The sequence below is a fragment of the Henckelia pumila genome, chromosome 4 (genome assembly GCF_033568475.1).
Source record: "Henckelia pumila isolate YLH828 chromosome 4, ASM3356847v2, whole genome shotgun sequence".
Lineage (NCBI taxonomy): Eukaryota > Viridiplantae > Streptophyta > Magnoliopsida > Lamiales > Gesneriaceae > Henckelia > Henckelia pumila.
The window spans coordinates 4041093-4060923 of NC_133123.1; the positions used below are offsets into that span (position 1 = coordinate 4041093).

Here is a 19831-nt window from a genome sequence, read left to right on the forward strand (position 1 = left end):
CATTGCAAAGGTTCATTTAAATAGAAATAAAGCAAACTCTCCGATGGAGCTGCTTATGTTGTTACAATACTCGCTATGTTTTCAATATTAATTTACAGGCTTTTTTTGGAATAAATTAAAATTTGAATTCCAAATTTTCAGTGTTTGTATTATAGCTAAAATTAAATAAAAATTAGAGCAATACTATAGGTACAACAAAACACAATTCTTATAGCATATACAAAAAATTGATTTATCAAATCTAATGATACATTGAATACAAAATCTCACGATATAATGTCAAAATCTCACAATATAAGAGTAAAATATTATGATTAATTGTTGTAAATATCGTTGTATATGATATATTGGTTGTACTTGTACTTTTGGCATTATCCTAAAAATTATGTATTAATTCGATTATAATCACTTATGTCTAAGATACTCATAAATGAATATCGATCCCTAAGAATCTCCACCAATGTGTGTGTATGTTTGTCCACATATATTTATTTATTTATTTTTATTCTTGTCATACTACAATGTTAATTAGGGACGTCATAAAAATATATATTGATACAATTTCGATAAATGATTAGGCTGTTGGAATCTTAGCATAAAAATAAAGCAAGTATAATGAGTAATTAACAGCATGACTAATTAATTAGTTCAATGGGCTGGTATACTTGATTAATTTCTAATAATTATATATATATATATATATATATATAATTATATATATATATATATCTCGATATACAGAGATAGATTTACACTATGACCTCCGAAAATTTTAATAACATTATTACCACAATTTTTTTTTTCAAGCAGATATATATTTTTCCCCTCTAAACTTAAAGGCATACAACAAGTCTGGTGGTGACATTCCTATATATATTTTTTATATACCTAGACTCAAGTTTGAGTCATCTATCTCGATTTTTTTATATATATTTTTCATACAAAACGTATAATAATTATTTTTTGTCATTTAACATGCGGCCCTAAAAATTTAAAATCTTGGACTTAAATTCATGCGTGAATGAAATAAATAAATGTATAATAATTGAAGACATCATCTGAGTTGAAATCATAACTATATATAAACACACATTGAAAAACGACTTTACATATAGCTATCATCTACAAAGATGCTATGAAGGAGACGATTCTAATTTTGCTCGAGGCGTGAAAATAGAGAAAGATAAGCACCTCATTTATGTGCTCTAAAGCTGGCACATGCTTGCATTTATCATAATATGTTTAATTCTTTAAGATATAATATTTTTGAATAGTTTTTCCTGTTTTATTGAGTTGTTTAAGGTTTTTTTAATATATATATATATTTTTTATTAAAATTCATTGTACTTTTGTTCTGTGTGTTTTAATTTAATATTTATTTTTGTTGTTTTAGGGGGAATCGGATTTCTGTAATTTGACGAGTATGATTTCATTTTTAAAAAAAGGAGAAGATCTCATGTGCAACTATATCATATATCCATATTCATGAGATATGTTGAACTGATCTATCTATATTAAAAAATAATATATTTTACATAAAAAATAATATTTTTAACGAATTCACATATATTAATCAATATTTATTTATAACATAATTAGCAAAATACGATAATTTTTCGATGAAAATATTACTTTTGTCATAAAAACAACAATTATTTTTTTATGGGTCTAATATTTTTGAGTTTTGATGCAAACAAGCATATATTTCATAAGATTTCTTCATAACATAAGTCTTGCTTGAGACTAGAAACAATATCATATTGTTTCATGTTCGGCGTTCTGAGAATTCGGTTGCTCATTTACTTGCTAATTTTGCTATTAATTTCTTTCTCTACTCTTTTTGTTAGGGATCACGATAATTTTCTTTTTTATTAATAAAGTTTATAATGAACTTTATTATTCATTCTTATTAATAGTAAAAGTTTTTTGTAATAATTTTTTTTTATTATTATTATTAAGAAAAATTGTTTTTTTATCTTGCAGGTTTGTCACTTTTCGATTTTGGTCTTTATGTTTTCATGTTTCAGTTTTAGTCCGCTATCTTTATTTTTTAGCAATTCTACTCCTTTTTACGATGTGGCTCTAATTTGACATCATTGTAATGCTGACGTGAAGCTGATGTATATAGTGACACGTAAGCATTTAAAAAAAAAAATACTAAAATTGTCAAAAATCAAAAATACAAAACTAAAACTAAAATATAAAAATATAAAATATCAACGTTGTAAAATAACAAACAAAAAAAAACCAAAATTACAATTTTCCATTATTATTATTAGGGAGCATATCTATATTCATTTATGAGTGTGAACAAAATCGAGGAATAATGATGAAGGTAGCAATGAAATGATTAGGATTTAGAAGAAGGATGTAATTTTTAGTTTAACAGTCGGAATCGCTTTCAGGCTCTGACTCATAGGACTAGGTGGGACCCTCTCCACCCGCACGCGCATTTACCGCGTGGACCCCACTCGTTGACATACCCCTCTCAAACTTAACACCACCACCCCCAAAATTTCACCCCTTTGCTTCGCCACCAACGGCCCCGCCGCCACCCACTTCTCCCCCCTTTAAATATTTATTAATTATTAATTACAACTTCTTAATTGTTAATTCCTTGATTTAAATATTTAATACGTTATCATTTCTTGGTGGAATTAATCAAATTGACCACCTTGTCTTCAGTCGGTTTCTTTTTCTATTTTATTCCTTGCTTCAAAACTTGTGAGCTAGCTCCCTTGATAATTCTTTCAAATTTCTAAGAAATGAAAAATCAAGTGGGCGATTCTTAAATTAATTACGTTTTCATTTTGTCAAAGTGCTAAAAATGTATGTTGCTTATTGTCTCAAACACAAAACATATATGCTTTTAAGGTATCACTCATGTATATATATGATGATAACTATTGAATGTGACATCTCGAGCGATGAAAATATCGGGCAAGTATCATAGGTTTTTGGGATCTTCTTGGAGAGTAAGATACTAAGATATGGTTGGTTTAATTTGTGAGAAGATTATAGTTCACTCGATGGCTCAAGTCTTTGTCCTTAAACATTATCGTCCATAAAAACCATTAGATAGTAATGGTACGAGGCCGTATCTTTGGAATCATATAGTTAAAATATACGGAAAACTAAAGTTTTATCTTTATATGTACATTTTTTTTAATGATTTTGGTCTTCTTATGTTGTTCAATTTTAATATTGGTCCTGCAGTATCTTTCGATTTTGACAATTTAATAATTTTTATCAAAAGTACTGATGTAAAATTACAAAATCAGCAACACGTAGCAAAAAACGACGAAAATCACAAAGACTAATATTGCAGTGTTCCCTGAAAAATGTATATATATATATATACAATATTAGAATAGAATATAAAAAAGAAAGTATGAATACATTCACCTAACGAGGAAACCTAAAACAGAAATACGCAAGGGCGATGGATAATGGAAGCGTGGTCCTCCAAGGGGGAATGAAGTCATGTTACTATCGGGCACAAGTTGTAAGATTATTAATGACAAATTGAAACTTGAGTTTATGTTTCCACACAAACACATTTCCATTGTCACCAATGGCCACATTCGAACGAGTATGTGATTTAGATGATGGCTTTTGTGAAATTCAATTTGGTGGCATTAGTCACTGACGTTGACTCCACCACTATCTATATATCTCATCACACTTGGGAATTAATTTGAAATTTCCTCCTTCCGATCCTCTACACAAATTAAGGGAGAGAGCGCGCGAGGGGAAATGAATTAGGTGTCGACATATATATCGAGTGTATAATTAATATATGGATTTCCAGAAAAATTATGCATCTGTTCATGAACCTACTACAAGCACGATAGATGTCTTCTTTTGATCCAAGAAGCACTCAAATCTTATCATGTCTGATTTCTTATAATTTAGTTTCAAATTTATTATTATCTCATGTTTTCTTTGCTTTTTATGTTTATATAATTTCTATATTATGAAATGCAGCATTTTGAAGTGTGTGTCAGTGTATATATACTCATTAATTAGTTGGGAGGAAATTATATTTTGTAGCCATGTCACAATTTTTTCATTTTTTAAATCATATTAACGATTAATTTGTATTATATATATATATATATATATATATATATATATATATATATATAAGTTTTGATCACATGGGCAACTACGTGAGCAACAGCTGACGTGACACCTTGGACATCCAATGATTGATTGCCACGTCAGCTGTTGCTCACGTAGTTGCTCATGGTGGTTGCCCATGTGATAGACCCATAAAAAAAGGAATTTTTTTTTTAAAAAAGCCCAAACACGTTACATGAGTAAATATAAAAATTCACCGCAATAGTATCACAAATGTAAAAGCAAGAAAATTTACATGACTAAAAATACAAATTAATCATTAACATGACCAATTATTAAAATGTAAAAATAATTTTAGGAGCAAAATTGTAATTTTCCCTTTTGCTCGAGTGCCAATTAAGTAAACGTAAAAATAATCAAATTTATTTCAAACTAATGAAATATTTCGAAATCATCATTAAATCAAAGTACGTAATTGAATACTTTTACAAGATATTGAAATTAACATAAACAAAAATCTACTATGTTGAACCATAAATCAGAATATGCTTAAAAATAAATATTTTTGCTTGATTTAATGTCCCTATTCAATTGTAAAAATCTTAATTCATTAAGTAAATAACTCTATATTAATGAAATTAATGATGTCTTGAGATAACTTTCTTTCAAAAAAAAAAAAATGATGTCTTGAGATAACCAACCCAAGTTATCCAGCTAAGTTATTCAATTAATTAATTAGTAGGGTTAATCTGATTTTTATTCTTGAAGTGTTAGTGCAGCTTTACTAATGCTTGAGATAAAATAAAAAAAAAAACATATGAAAAACTTTGAATTTTCTATTTTTTTCATATTACATATATGACAATAAATTATGGATAATTCTCAAATATGATTTTGATGGTTGATATACGTACGCAATTTTGTCAATATATAATATTAGAATAAAAAAATATAGAGTATTCTTAATATTTTTCAAATGTAAATAGATATTTGTATAATTTGTCCGCACGTTGTAATTGGCAGCTGATTTTTCAAAATAAATTGTAACAATCAAACTAATTATTATTATTTTTTTAAAAAAAGAATAAACACTATTAGGGATTGATATACACACGGGAAAGAAGTTTTTTGTATTTGATTTGTATTATATATAATATAATATAATAGATATCTAATTGGCTAAGCAGGGAATTTGCTTTCAAAATGACCTCTCCTTTCCTTTGTCACATCACCCCAAAAAAAAAGTCAACCACAAATTCTTCACCTTAATTTCTTCAACTTTATGATTAGTATAAATATTTATATGCAGCAAATCGGTTTCATTTCATTTTAAAAAAAAAAAAAATTAAGAGACAAAGGAGCCTTCAAGCATAAGCATCCGCGCGGAGAAGAAGTACAACTCAAAGCAAGAAAATTCTGATAATAATTTCAGGGAACAGGCTATGTCAGATGATCAATTTCATCTGGGAAGGGGAAACTGGTGGGATTCAACAAGAAACAGCAGAGGTGTCGACGATGCTGGAACAGCGCCGCCGCCTTCGGTTTCTGCGAGGTTAAATGCCATAGCAAACTACGATTGGCCCACAGATATGGTGGACATGAAATCCAGATCTGCCATTGATCCCGGAGCTGCTTCCGGTGCCTCCGCCGCCTCTGGAGGCGGTGTTTTAGCTACTCCCAACTTGCAGATGATGGGATTAGGCCTTTCTAATTCTCAAGGCATGGACTGGAACCCGGCTATGTTGTAAGTTTTTATGATATATTTTCTTGAATCATATATAAATTTTCATGATTTGCATGGATTTTGATCGATGCTGTATTTTGTTTGTAATATATATATAGTCGGGGCGAAAAATCTGAGAGCAGTTATCGTTCTATGCTGCAAGAAGATTCAAACACCAGCTGCAATTTCCTGCAAGATTCTTCAGGAAGTGCTGCAATATCTAATTCGCATGAGCATTGGCCTCGGCATAGACTTTATACGGGTGCCTCGTCTGAAGATTCAGCAGCTAACGATTTCAAGCAAATGAATCGGGGTTTTACCTTAGATCATCAGTCACAGTTTAGTTCTCAGGCAAACTCCAACGACAGTACGATAACATCCGGCGGTTATCAGCACGTGGATTCTGCTGCAGCCTATGGCTTATTGATGTCTGAAAACCAGCCGCATAACTACGATAATATTCGATCCATGAACTATACTTATCCGCCGACTGGTAATTATGGCCACAACCCAGGTGAGTTGATGCCCTCTTGGAATAAATTTCCGCAATTCCTGAGAACATCGCCTCCCAAACATCCGCAGCCGCTGCCTTCCGGTGCGTCTGGCAGCACCAGTCACTTGCAGTTCACCAACAACACTCCTTTCTGGAATGCTTCTGCCACCATGAATGATGCTCGATCTGGCTTTTTTCCGGCTTTACAAACGCAGATTCCCATGGCTCCATCCTTTGATGAAAAACCCAAGGTAAAAAAGAAAAGAAGAACAAGAATCTACACGTAAATTCATACAACATGACATTACCATTATATACTTCACAACTCTAGGGTTTAGCTAGTCCATTAATAATTATATATATATATATATCTTTGTTGTTCTTTATAATTTATGTCTCGTATGTTTGTTCTTTTGCGTTTTCAAGAATACATTGGAAGTTCGGGATTCGGTTACAACAACGAAGAAAAACAACACGGAATCATCATCAAATAAAAGAGCTAGGAATGAAATGCCTTCACCATTGCCGGCTTGTAATAAGGTATTATGCACATATGTCAATGATCATGATATTTGATGACGAAGATATTTAGGACAAAAGTCGAATCCTAAGTCCTAACATCTTAATCCTTTCCTGCATACTATAAAACAAGATTAAATGACATTTATAAACACTTAACATGCTCTTGATCAGGTGAGGAAAGAGAAGATGGGAGACAGAATAACTGCACTACAACAATTAGTCTCACCTTTTGGAAAGGTAACTAATTAATTTTCTGAAAATTTTTCATCACTTTCCCTCAAGTTGGATTCCACTAATCACTTTTTAAATATCAGTAGCAAACAACAAAATGCTCACATTATTCATCTAATTAACCAAATGCACTTTCTCAGACCGATACAGCTTCGGTGTTATCTGAAGCCATCGAATACATAAAATTTCTCCATGAACAAGTTAGTGTAAGTCCCATTCGACTTATACTTTCCATTATAGTTTCACAAGGAACGTGGAAACTTTTGGTTAATCAACTTCGTTAATTAATTTGTTATGTTTGTGTCTAATATCAGGTCTTAAGTACTCCATACATGAAAAATGGAGCTCCCGTTCAGCGCCAACAGGTACGTACACAACATTTCTTTGCTTAATTAATGAACTAGTGATTAATTAAAATGAGACATATCATGACATATAATATATTTTTGCAGATTTCTGATAAATCGAAGGATCCGGAAGGGCCGCGACAAGATCTTAGAAGTCGAGGGTTATGTTTAGTACCGATTTCAAGCACCTTCCCCGTAACTCAAGAGACAACAGTTGATTTTTGGACTCCTACTTTCGGAGGAACGTTCAGATGAGCTACATATGACGAGTCAGTATAATTGGTCACGAAAATTCAGAGGAAGAACAAAGGTTTTGTGACCAAGTATACTGATTTTTATCGCATTTAATTATATATTCTGGTCCTGATTTCATGTGGTGGTAGCATATTACACTTATCATCAAACTCTAACAAAGTAGTAGGATAGGAAAAAACAATGTAGCCCTCATCTCCTTTATCAATCCAGGTGATGAAATTAAAGAAGCAAAGAAAAAAAGTGCGGAAAGGGATTAAAAGAAATTGGTTAAAAGTGGAGGATTGAAAAGATCAGTTGAGAAATGCATCCGACCAAAGTTATGATAGTATTTGCAGTGCAGCTCTCATTCGGCCAATAATATAATATTATTTGAACTTATATTGTATGCTGAACTAGTTTCGTAATAATTCAAGAATAATATTATGTGTTAAATTAATTAAGTGTAGATGGATTAGGAATGATTAATTTGTACGTATAATAGTAGCTGAATTAAGAACAAGGGGAAGTGTATAAAGGAGCTTTTGGTGATGTAGATGAAAGTGTTATTTGCACAGAGCTGGCACGTAACTTTAATCTTCTTTGGTAAAGACATGAAAGGAATAATGAATTTAAATACAGGAGTGTATCAGTGTGGGGAGATCAATTGATTGGAAATCTCACTTTTTAATTGTTTATATGTCTGGAATATGTTAGTGGAAGTCAGAAGCTGGCCCAGTGGCCCCCTTCCTTTTTAGGGTTTTCTTATTTTATAATAATTATAATAATATTCGTTCTTCAAAATAATAAAATAGAAAAAAGTTATCAATTTGAGGCTTAAATTTTTATTTTGGGATTTTAAAAATATTTCATTGTAATTTTTTTTAATAAATAAAATTTAAAAGGAACAATAGATTTTAATTTTGCTCCTGTTGAATGTTCTCATGATACCCCGAGGGAGCTCTCACTCATGCCTATGCCTTTTGTGCTTTGCATCGAATGGTCACATTGAACTGCTTTCATTGGAAGGTAAAGCGACCTTATACGATAAACCGACCAAGAAAGTAATCCAGTATATATAATTCATATAATTATTATTTTTGGTTTTATATATTTATCTATTTGTGATTTTTTAAACAATTTTTTTTTCTTAATTTTTACCTTTTATATGTTGTCAAATTTCAATTTAATCACAACATATCATCAAACTTTTGACAATTTTAGAAATTTTTTATTGAAAATGTTGATGTACGTGATATTGCATATGTTAGAACCATGTTAACGTTACATCAGCGGTACATCGCGCCATGTCAGAGATATGAAAAATTGGAAAAACAAACAAACAATGATAATGCAATAAAAGTGAAATTTACCAACATAATGTATCAAAACCGCAAAGATATATATATGACCAAAAATATAATTTTTAATATATATATTAGAGCTAATTGCAGCGATATCTTCTGTAAAAATAAAAAAGAATATAAGAAAAATATAATATTTAAAATTAATAGTATTTTAGACTTCGTGATTTTAAAAATCAGGCATAAAACTCATAGCAAAGAGGGTAAATATACCTAGTTTTTATAACATAGAGGTGGGATGTGTTTGATTTGAAAAAATAGAGGATGTCATAGCTTATTAATATTTTTTAAGGAGTTTTAATCTTTTAAATTTTTCACAAAATGACTTGATACAATTAGCTAGCCCACATATATTACAACAATATATTCAAGAAAAAAAGTAACTGGCTCCCTATATTTAGATTTAATTCGTTATATTTAATTTTCATATATTTCTAGCAGAATAAAGTATGTATTCCCTTTTTCATATTTACCAATATTTCAATGTTTATTTAGTATTTATGTTTTTGTGTTATGAGTGACACATAACTACAACTCATGTCAATCTATTGCTAGTATTTAGCATGACAAATTTCCTGATCCATAAGATATGAGAACTCCAGTGAATTATATATATGTAGTTTGAGTAAATATTTATTTATAGGAACCAACATCTAGGCCCTAGCTATCAAGTATAGTATGGAATATTTTGTGGAAAGGGGTAGCCTCATTAGCTTTACTTAGAAGCATAAACGAGGACAAAAAGAAAGCATCTTGCACTTTGAACCTCGATCATCATTAGAGAGAAGAGCATCATCATATGATGAAACGCTAATTAATTAACTCTCTAAACATCAAATTAAGATTTTGTCTTCTTAATTGGTTATAATTTTGATGAATATTTTGTATGCACTGTTCAATCATTAAGTTAGCTTACATATGATCTTTGAACTACTATTACAATTTTACCTCGGGTGTCCTACTCCTTGCATGATAAAATGAGCGTGTCCCATTGGGAATCATGGATTCAAAATTTCGACGACAAGTATAACATAATTTAACAAGTTTTATATTAGGAAAATAAGAGAGCAGCTTTGGCTCGCGAAGATTTGTACTGAGGTTATCGTACTGAAATAATACCAAATTTTAGATAAAATACGATAATGATATGTAATTTTTCGTACGATATATGGTTTTCGATACAATAGACCATCCTTAAGCTATGGTGTATCACTCAAGCTTAATTTATAGGGAAATTCTTGGAGGGAAAAAGGGGTTTAATTTGAAGTGCAATATTGACAAGTTGGCGTATAGCAAGTATAATGATTGTTTGTAGTTAGTGCAAAATGTGTTTCGATAATGTGAGCAAGGACGTCAGCGAAGAATTTTGAGCTAAGCGCAACTACCGACGCAGCACTAATGCTTCGGACTTGACCGATTTCATATATCTTATTACTTTGCAACACAAATTAAAGGCACCACTAACAAAGAAAACTCTAATATAAGGTCAATGCGTCATTTTTTAATGTGTACGAAACATTTTTTATATTTTATTTGTTTATTACATAAACTTTGATTATCATAAAGAAGACATTGGAGAAGACACCAAACTGTACAAACTAACCTGCTTTTGCCAAGACACATCATATACGAAATATAATTTTTTTTTCCTCCAAAACGCCATCATTTTGCACTTCTGGAACAAAATAAACTGTGAAACTGGACTCGATCATGATTTTTCGATGATCTATGATAATTGTATTAAATAAATTAGAAAACCCATATTATTATGATCATTATTATTTCTTAGAGAAAAAAAAAACATATCAGACTTAAAATATGTTTAATATTTTTAGAGAGCTAGCCTATGTTGCTCATATTGGGTCAGCGCATCAGAGATAACAAGAAAAGAGTTATAGATGGACTTTTACTCTACATATCAGAGCATAGTATATTTGTTGCACCAAAGCATATCACACGTTACGTTTGCCAAGAAGATAACACCATTTGTCTGAAAGTAATCGAGCACTAACTAAAAAAAAGTTGGCCTTGCATTTGCGATTGAAACACAAGCAGAAGACATATTTGTATCGAAGATAGTGCCAACCACCATAATCCTATCCTCAGCTGAAATTAAAGTTTTTCAAGAAAAAGCTACTTCACCATGGAAGAAGCTAGTCATGCATCGGAACAGTATCCACTGTCGGATTAAAGAATATCTGAAGTTGGCATCAATATGCCACCCCATATCATGCAAAGTTCAAATATGTGTCGCAAATAACGAACTTAACTCATCTCTTAAATGTAGAAGATAATTCCAAGTTCAAGAACATATCCCCAAAACCGTTCCATTTAAATCAGATAGTTGCAACTCTCGTCTTACCCCAATTGACGTGTTCCCCTGCACCCCTCATCCCCCAGATCACTTCGTTCAGTGATGGTGGTTGATGTGGACTGTGTGGTGGGGGTGCATGGAGAGTGGTTTCCAGTTTGAGCCATGCAAATGGTAAGGACTGCGGTGAGGTCGGTGCACTGTTTCATTCTAATAAGGGAAACGAGTGCACCGATCTACTCATGTCAGTTCAACTACACAACAAAGATCTAGACACTTGACCAATTCAATCTATATATGATGGAAATACAGGGAATCGACCGGTAAACGCAGTTTACTACGTACATTAATATTGAAAGTGGACAAACTTTTGAACTGGGCATAACACTGTATTAAACAAAACAAATAGATGGGAACATCATAGCATGAATTACACACCCATTTCATGATATTATATCAATAGGAAAAGAAATAAATCGTAAAACCACAAACAATATGATGTATACGGAATAGATTAGGCGGTGGTTTTCTTCAGTTTCTTGGCAACGGTGGCAATTAACTTGCCTTGGTGAAACGCCTGCTGGATTTCAAGCTCAGATGGCTGCCTCGAACCATCGCCAGCAAATGTTCCAGCACCGTAAGGACTTCCTCCTTTAATTTGTTCCATTTCAAACATTCCAGCTCCGAATGTGTATCCAATGGGGACAAAAATCATTCCATGGTGAACAAGCTGAGTAATGGCAGTTAACCTGCAATAAATCATAGACTCAATTTTGTGCTCAATATTTAGATGATTTTAACGATAAAGAAAAAAAGATGGATAGCTGATGAGTTTGAAATTTTGAGCAACAACTTGTTTTCTACTAAGATACAGGGACTATCACAAAAGGGAATTACGCTGTAGTTTCTTGGCCACCGCCTTGAGATCCAGTGCTGTAGAAAATACCAGCTGGCTTTCCAGCGAGTTGCTGTGTTCTCCAAAGACCTCCAGTAGCATCAAGAAACGCTTTGAATTGGGCAGCCATCATTCCAAACCTCGTAGGGAAGCCAAAAATAAAGCCATCAGCCTCGGCAAGTTCATTAGGCTGGATAATATGTACATCACTCTTTGGAGGCGCACCCATTTTTGCAAGAACATCATCTGGCAGTGTCTCGGGAACCTGGAACACAAAGATTCAAGTAAAAGCTTAAAAATGTTTTTATCATAGGAATGTAACACTCTTCTTTATTCTTTAAACAATCCAAATAAAGATACATAAGAACAAATATCATGCAAAACTCAAACCAAATAATACTAGCCATCCTGCAAATTTGAAACTAGGCCGAAGCACCAAAAATTAAGCAAACATTGGGATACACTTGGGGCCCGAGAGACGCTTAGATGAAATATGCATGCAATCGTCTAAAAAATTAAAATTACTAAAAATTAATTCAAATATAATAAATTTGTCCCATAGATGCATACGTTCCACATCTATTCTTGTTGTTTTCTCTAAAATAAATACAATGAGATAACAGGGGAGCTCATACCTGCCATAGTTTGGCCTCAACTCCTTCAACAGATGCAGCTCCCTTCTTTATCTCTTCAGCCAGTTTCTCCACGTGACCATACATAGAATAGTACCTATTCGGTGAAGTTTTATCGTTATCTTTATTCATAGTATTACCAGAAGAATTTCGCTTGCCTCATGTGCGCTCCCATCACATAGTGAAAAAGTGTTTTCTTAAGAATTCGGACTAACAAGGAAAAAAATAGCATCCAGACTAAACCAAAGGACAACAAAGCTTCTGCAACTGTCACTATTTCACAGGTGTATATCCTAAAAATTCCATATAAATAGATAATTTAAAAACGTAGGTATTAAATTTCTTTAAAATTGGAGCCCCTTTTTTATTGATTCAGGGACTGGTGAAACATTCATCATGACGCTACGCAACCTCTGACCTATTTGTAATCGAAACATAAATTTCAAAGAAGTAGGACAGGGAAACCAGTTTCTTGAAAGTTTATATCTTCCAGAAACAAACAGAGTCCTATGCTTGCCTAATACACATTTTCCATTGAAAAGTTCAGGCTTTTATCTTTCCATTTGATGAACCAAGACTAATGATGCAAGAAACGAAATTAACATCAAATATTTAATATTTAAAGCCATGAGAAACAACTAGATTATATTAACCAAGAGCGCATAAGCAAGCTATGATGGCTGAATAAAAGTAAACCTACTCTAAGTCATAAAATAATTAGCTCAAACGCACACTAAAGAATCTGAAAACTGATATATATTGCTTAAAAATCTAAACTATGTCAATATAGAGGCGTAAATCAAAAACATAAATGAAAAACAAGAATAACGATCATCATATCACGGAAGCGCGTATGATATTACTGGTCCGACAAATACTTTATAAATGTTATCACCAACCAAATAAACATCAATAATCTGCTACCAATTCCTTTTATATTCATAATTTCTGATTTATGGTTTAAGTTTAAAGCAGTGATTAAAGCATTAAGAAGATAAAAGCCAAAAGATTTCAGCTATCGGCTGTTCACTAATAGTACCACCCATTTTCCAACAGATCACAAAAATCAGTCGGATTGGCCCTTAACAATAAGTGGATCAAAAATTTGAAAATGAAAAACACGAAAACAAAGACAACCCCATTAAAACCTCAAGAATTGCAACATCAACCCTTCACACAAGTTTAAGAAGGCGGAGACAAATTAATTACGCAGAGTCGAGGAGAAGTAAGAAGCCCATGAGATGGATGAAAAGAAAAAAAAAGAAGAACGAACTGGAAGATTACTTAAATCATACTTACACAATGTAAATCTTGGTCGCCATTGGTAACAGAGCTACCCTCTTGTTAAAGATTGAATCTTTTTACCAAGAAATGCGTAAAATGCAGCTAACAAAGAGAAGATGAGAGTTGGCTGAATTGGTCCTCGTTTATTATAGTGCAGAAGCTCAGATTCGGTTACGTTTCCGCCGGATTCAGGGGACCTTAAATAAGAGCAATTATCTTGGTACGACGAAACGACGTCGTTTGATAAGTGATGAAATTTGAAGTCGAAGGAAAGACCTGTGACTTAAATGATGATGGATAACGGCCACGCTCATCATCATTTTATTAAAAAAAATTTAATTAACTTATTGTTTTATTAAAGTGGGACTCTAGATAATTCCATAGTTTCATCATTTTATAAGACATGCATATTTTTGTTTGAGATGGATAATGATCCACATAAATGGCGCATAAAATAAGCAATATATTATTCAATATTGTTTTATTAAAGTACGTGATAGCGCATTTTGTTGACATATTTGTGCGCCTAAAACATTTGGACTAATGCTATCAAATATATCTTATATCAATATTTACATCTATTATACAATGAAATATAAGATTCGATGTACATGTAACAAGACTCAAAATAATTTTATCAAAACATAGAATTAGGTGAAAGAAGTGTGTGGCTTCTAGCTAGTGTTTGAGTATTGTTGTTTATACTAGTGTTGGCTGATGATTAATGAATTTGTAGGTGAAGAAAAGAAAGGGGGGATATGGGTGCATCACAGGTTTGCATGGTGGCCAAAGTAGTAATGAGATAATGGTGTCAAATGGTTTCATTTTTGGAACATTCTGTGGTGTCTGCTTTTTGAATTCTTGTACAGAGAGGCCCACCACTGCGAATCATCTCTGGGATTGGCTTTTGCATCGACAAGCCACTGATACAATTTCATGGTTGCTTGCGAAGCCAAGAATTGTTTTTCCCCTGCTTCTTTCTACACACTAATGCTAAAAAATAAACTTATAATAGAAGATTATTTTACTGTTATCGTGATACCATGTATTATGACAACATGGGATTTCAATAAAATAGTAAAAACATATTGATATGATTCGTCCGTAAACATAATTTAATGTACCTGCGATCATGTCGTATGGCTTTCCCAAGACATGCATGCTCCTGGAAAAAAGATGAAGACTTGGAAGCTTCAAACTTACATCGTTCAAAAAAATTCTTTTTGCGCAAGTAAAATAATGTAATTAGAGCATACATATTCATTATCGTACGCATAACGCAACAAAGTAAATTCAATTCAAGCATCATAATTTAATTTATTATAGAGTAATTGAAGAATTTCCCGTTGATCTTTTCCTACCGTTTGTTTTAAATTGATGGCTACCAACTAATTAGCACCAATCTTTATTCTTTAGAGAACCAATAAAATATAATGAAGAATCTGCATGAACTTTTGATCTACATATTTATGTCTTCAAATAACATTTACTTATTTTTATCAACTTAGATTCGTAATGATATTAATATCGAGAAAGAAATTATTCACTTCATTATGTTTAGAATTGTGCGGTCATAAAAAAAAATGATATTTTTTGGGTTCACATCTGCGTGTGACTTGCAAAATAATGGCTTTCACATCAATATGGGATGAGACTGACTCTCAACTGGAATCTTGATAATTCTATACAAGACCCCAACCACTTTGTTATATATATATATATATATATATGATGTGAAGTCACAAGACTTTTTGCAAAATTAGCTTACTGGGGAGCCAAACCAGGATAATTTCCTTCCACAACAAGGTGGACAAAATATGAAAATTACACATTAAGACCACCAAATTGACTCCAGAAATGACCGTAGAATAAATTTAAGAAGCTCATATTATATCATCATACACCATTCATTGTTCTTAATTGTATCTCTAGCCTAAAATCGATGCTCTTGCTAAGGACCAAAACATCCGACGTTCCTATTGTATCGATTTTTTATGCATCAATTCACACATATTTCACCAGTAAATCACTAATGAACTTGGCAAGCCATAGGAACTGGTATATCTGGATTACATCTTTCACCATGTCTCTCTTCTGCTTCTCCTTGCTAACTTGAAGGACTAGCTACAGAGCTGAAAGCCCTACCATGTTAATGGCTTGCCAATTAATTGAAAGTTGCTTACAAAATATGCCTTGCTTCTCCTCAGTTGTAAGGCGGATTTATGCAGAAAATAATGTTTTCGTGGCCAGTCAAATGACCCATTATATGCGTACATGTAACCAGATTATAGCATTGATGTTCTGTTTCAAAACGTTTAACCACAGGCATACACATTAGTCACAGATGACAGCACATTCCATGAGTATTTAGTACCTGTCAAACATACCGAGCAGAAGCTTCCCCACGTGATCTGCATCCGTCCATTGCTAAGTTCTGCAAGAAAGGATGATAAACAGCCCGGACTCTTATACGAAGATAGGCTACAAAGAAAAGTTCTCAACTCCCATCCAAATTTCAAACCTTGTGGCTTGTGCTGAACTAACAACCTTGTGAATCTCATTATAAAGCATAAAACTGTCTTCGCGTTTCTTTTAAACCCTTTCACAAGGGTTGGTGCCTGGCTTCATAAAACACATCTACGAACAGAACCAATCTTCGCAAGCTGGCTGTTTGAGTCCTCAAAAACAAACACCAGAGGTGTAGCTGAGACTTATTGAGGGCCCAATCCCAAATTACTACCACGAGATAGTGTCATCACAAAACTTGCCATCGTGTCATTTTAGGAAAAGAAATTCCATCATCAAGAAAATCCACTGACAGTGACTATGGCTTTTAAGCAATGATTTCAGGGTATATATAACTGGAGTTCTGCAGTTCAAACTCAAGGACATGGGCAATTACTGCTACCATTTAGGATCAAAGTTTTTACCGTATAGTTTGTAAGACAGGATCTCCGTGTTGGAAACAGTAAGAAAATGACCAAACAAATATGACATAAGCTCATATGTCACGACAGAAACATCACTACAAGAATGGGTCAAAATGTGGAATGTTGAACACGAGAAGAAGACAATTTTTTGATGCTGTGAATCATGCTGGTGAAGTTCATCACAGCAAATTTAACAAGATAAAAAACAAAATCGGACGATCAATCCTGTTACATCATATAGCTCACAATAACTAAGGTTCGGGTCACCGACTATGAAATCAATGAATACACACGATATTTAGCTTTTTCTCGAAATATTTCTGCGTTTTGTGTTATTTTGCCTATCAGTTGATAATATACAACAAATATAAGCCACACATAAGCACAACAAGTTGTTTGCATCCAAAAGGAACAAACCAAAATTTCATTATTCTTCACTCAATTAAAATGTATATTTGAATCCAATAATCACCCAACAATCGTCAGAATTACGTTTGTGTATATGTAAAAAAAGAATGTTAAAATAGTTACAAAGAAAAGTCAAAGTATTCGAAACCCTCCTGCTGAAGAAGCTCTTCCAACAAAAACTGGGACTCTTCCATCAACTCGGGGCTCAATCTGAACATAAGCACACAAAACTCCATCTGATTCAGCGCCCCATCACCGTCAAAGTCACCTTCTTTGATCATATTATAAAGATCAGCATCAGAAAATCCTTGAAGCCCCAGTAAAGCAGCGTTCTTTTTGAGACTCTCAAATGTGATGACCCCTTTGTCAGAATCCACCAATAGCTGAAACCCATTGCAGAGCTCCCCAATCAAGCCGTCCCCACCAAGCTTCTCCGCCATCAGGGGCAAGAAATCTTGGAAATCGGATCGACCAGCAGACGCCATGAAAAATGACTTCTTTTTTTGTGCTAGCGTGGGATTCAAAGTCTGTGATCGTCGATTTGCAAGGAACTAGATTCTTGTGTGATGGGTGTGAAGGAAATGGATTAATATAGAGGAAGAATGATGGGGAGTGAGGCTTCTGAGAAGGAGAGGGGCATAATGGAACAACTAAGGGACAGCTTGTTACTCGCAAAGAAATGGTCAGAAGGAGTTGGTTTTAGCTTCCAGGAAGTGGCAATTGACCTGTCTGCTTATTAATGCACAAGAAAAAGAAGTTGCCTTTTACCTTCTCTTCTCAAAAACACGATATTGATTTCTCCAAGGGTAAAACAGTCAATTCAACGCCACATCCCACTCTTTTAACTTGGAAATTTAATTCGAACTTTCCATGATCCCATCACCTTGTTATATATATATTGTTATATATATATATATATATAGAGTTTTGCTATGTTGTTCATCAATCGTGTCAACTTTTGTATCCACCATTAGTCACGCTTAAGCGGTTTTATTTTTTTTAACCTAAATATCTAATTATTCTAGTCCGATCCAATAATTCTTCTTTATCTAATATACATGTCTAAGTGGTGCTTTTTCAAGTCTAAATATCTATTTATTCTTGTTCATCTTAATATTTCTAAAATAATTCATCGTTATCGAATTGAACTCGAAATATATGACATATTTGAGTTTTCATCCGATACAAATTGATGGACAAATATGTCAAATAATCTTTTTTAAAAAAATTAAAATTAAAAATATATATAATATTATATGTTAATATAGGCGGTCACCTAGGCGAATTTTGAAGCGTCTAGGCGACGATTAGGCGGCCTAGACGGTCAACTGATGTAATAGCTCTCAAAAACTTCAACTGTCTAAAAATCGAAGCGGTGAGCAATCGCCTAGCGCCTAAACGATCCTAGGCACTGCCTTTTAGAATACTAATATAAACAAAGTACTGCAAATTGAAATTCAATTCCTAGAAAGAAATCTATCTAATATTAAAAAAAAAAAAGTTTATAGTCGCCTCCTTAAATGACAATTTTTTAAAAATCTCGTGCAATAACAAATTTTTTTTCCAAGTGTGATAACAAGTTTTATTAAACACACATATTTTCAATAAAAATTAATATTTTTAGAATAAAAAGTAATTTTTTTAATGTTTAGTTAGAAAATCTGTCTCATAAAATTTAACCGTGACATTACCGCACAAAGAGTTTTTTGCTAAATTTTTTTTATGAGATCAAGTGTGTGCCATGCACGAATCATGATCTTGTATTAATATGGATGACAGAAAATATATTGATTTGGTATATATGTTTGTCTATTTATCAAGGGAAATTATATGTGTACATGAAGAGTTACACATTGGGTTACACACTACACATAAAATTACAAAAGTATCCCTCCACTTTATTTGAAAAAACTCTTTCCAAAATACATATATGTAATTTCAAGGGCTGACAGTTTATTTTAACAGTTTATTTTTAAAATGAGTCCTGACAATTATTATTTCTTACGAGTTTATAATAAACTATTTTAAATATGTTTAGCCAAACATCATCCTATCAATCTCTATAAATAAAAATAGATGACAAAAAATATAAGTACAAGTAGAGATGTCAAAATGAGTTAGGTCCGTCGGGTTGGCCCGCCCCGCCATACAAATTGGTGGGTTGAGTTGGAAATTTCCCAACACGCCTAAAAGTTGGGCCGGCCCGCACTGCCCCGCCTAATGATGGGTTGTGGTGGCTTGCGGGTTGGCCCGCAAAAACCCGTCAATTTACACATGAACCTGTCGGGTTGGCCTGTCCCGCCACCTAAAATAAGTAGGTTGGGTTGGTGTTTTCCCAATCCGCCTAAAAAATGGGCCGACCAGCCCCGCTTAATGG

The 19831-nt window shown here is 32.9% G+C and overlaps 3 protein-coding genes across 3 annotated transcripts; 1 reads left to right on the forward strand and 2 right to left on the reverse strand.

The window, feature by feature from the left end:
• Nucleotides 1-5428: 5428 nt before the first annotated feature.
• LOC140864494 (transcription factor bHLH123) lies at nt 5429-8692 on the forward strand. The gene is made up of 7 exons (XM_073268719.1): nt 5429-5827; nt 5926-6550; nt 6726-6839; nt 6993-7058; nt 7193-7258; nt 7367-7417; nt 7505-8692. Exons 1-7 carry the CDS (start codon nt 5526-5528, stop codon nt 7652-7654), a joined length of 1374 nt encoding a protein of 457 aa, XP_073124820.1. The 5' UTR covers nt 5429-5525; the 3' UTR covers nt 7655-8692.
• A 2883-nt stretch (nt 8693-11575) lies between these two features.
• Nucleotides 11576-14401, reverse strand: LOC140894652 (probable NAD(P)H dehydrogenase (quinone) FQR1-like 1). The gene is made up of 4 exons (XM_073303218.1): nt 14132-14401; nt 12836-12929; nt 12203-12465; nt 11576-12054 (listed from the first exon to the last, which is right to left on the reverse strand). The coding sequence occupies exons 1-4, from the start codon at nt 14152-14154 to the stop codon at nt 11820-11822; spliced, it is 615 nt and encodes a 204-aa protein (XP_073159319.1). The 5' UTR covers nt 14155-14401; the 3' UTR covers nt 11576-11819.
• A 3024-nt stretch (nt 14402-17425) lies between these two features.
• On the reverse strand, nt 17426-18027 carry LOC140894654 (calcium-binding protein KRP1). The gene has a single exon (XM_073303219.1). It carries the CDS (start codon nt 17937-17939, stop codon nt 17574-17576), a length of 366 nt encoding a protein of 121 aa, XP_073159320.1. The 5' UTR covers nt 17940-18027; the 3' UTR covers nt 17426-17573.
• Nucleotides 18028-19831: the final 1804 nt, after the last annotated feature.

Coding starts and splice junctions, on each gene's coding strand:
- LOC140894654 (XM_073303219.1), bottom strand. CDS start 17,939: ATGGCGTCTGCTGGTCGATCCGATTTCCAAGATTTCTTGCCCCTGATG.
- LOC140894652 (XM_073303218.1), bottom strand. CDS start 14,154: ATGGCGACCAAGATTTACATTGT. Junction 12,466..12,835: donor TTGAGGCCAAACTATGGCAG/GTATGAGCTCCC, acceptor TTTGTGTTCCAG/GTTCCCGAGACACTGCCAGA. Junction 12,055..12,202: donor GGTGGCCAAGAAACTACAGC/GTAATTCCCTTT, acceptor GATTTATTGCAG/GTTAACTGCCATTACTCAGC.
- LOC140864494 (XM_073268719.1), top strand. CDS start 5,526: ATGTCAGATGATCAATTTCATCTGGGAAGGGGAAACTGGTGGGATTCA. Junction 5,828..5,925: donor GACTGGAACCCGGCTATGTT/GTAAGTTTTTAT, acceptor ATATATATATAG/TCGGGGCGAAAAATCTGAGA. Junction 6,840..6,992: donor CATTGCCGGCTTGTAATAAG/GTATTATGCACA, acceptor GCTCTTGATCAG/GTGAGGAAAGAGAAGATGGG.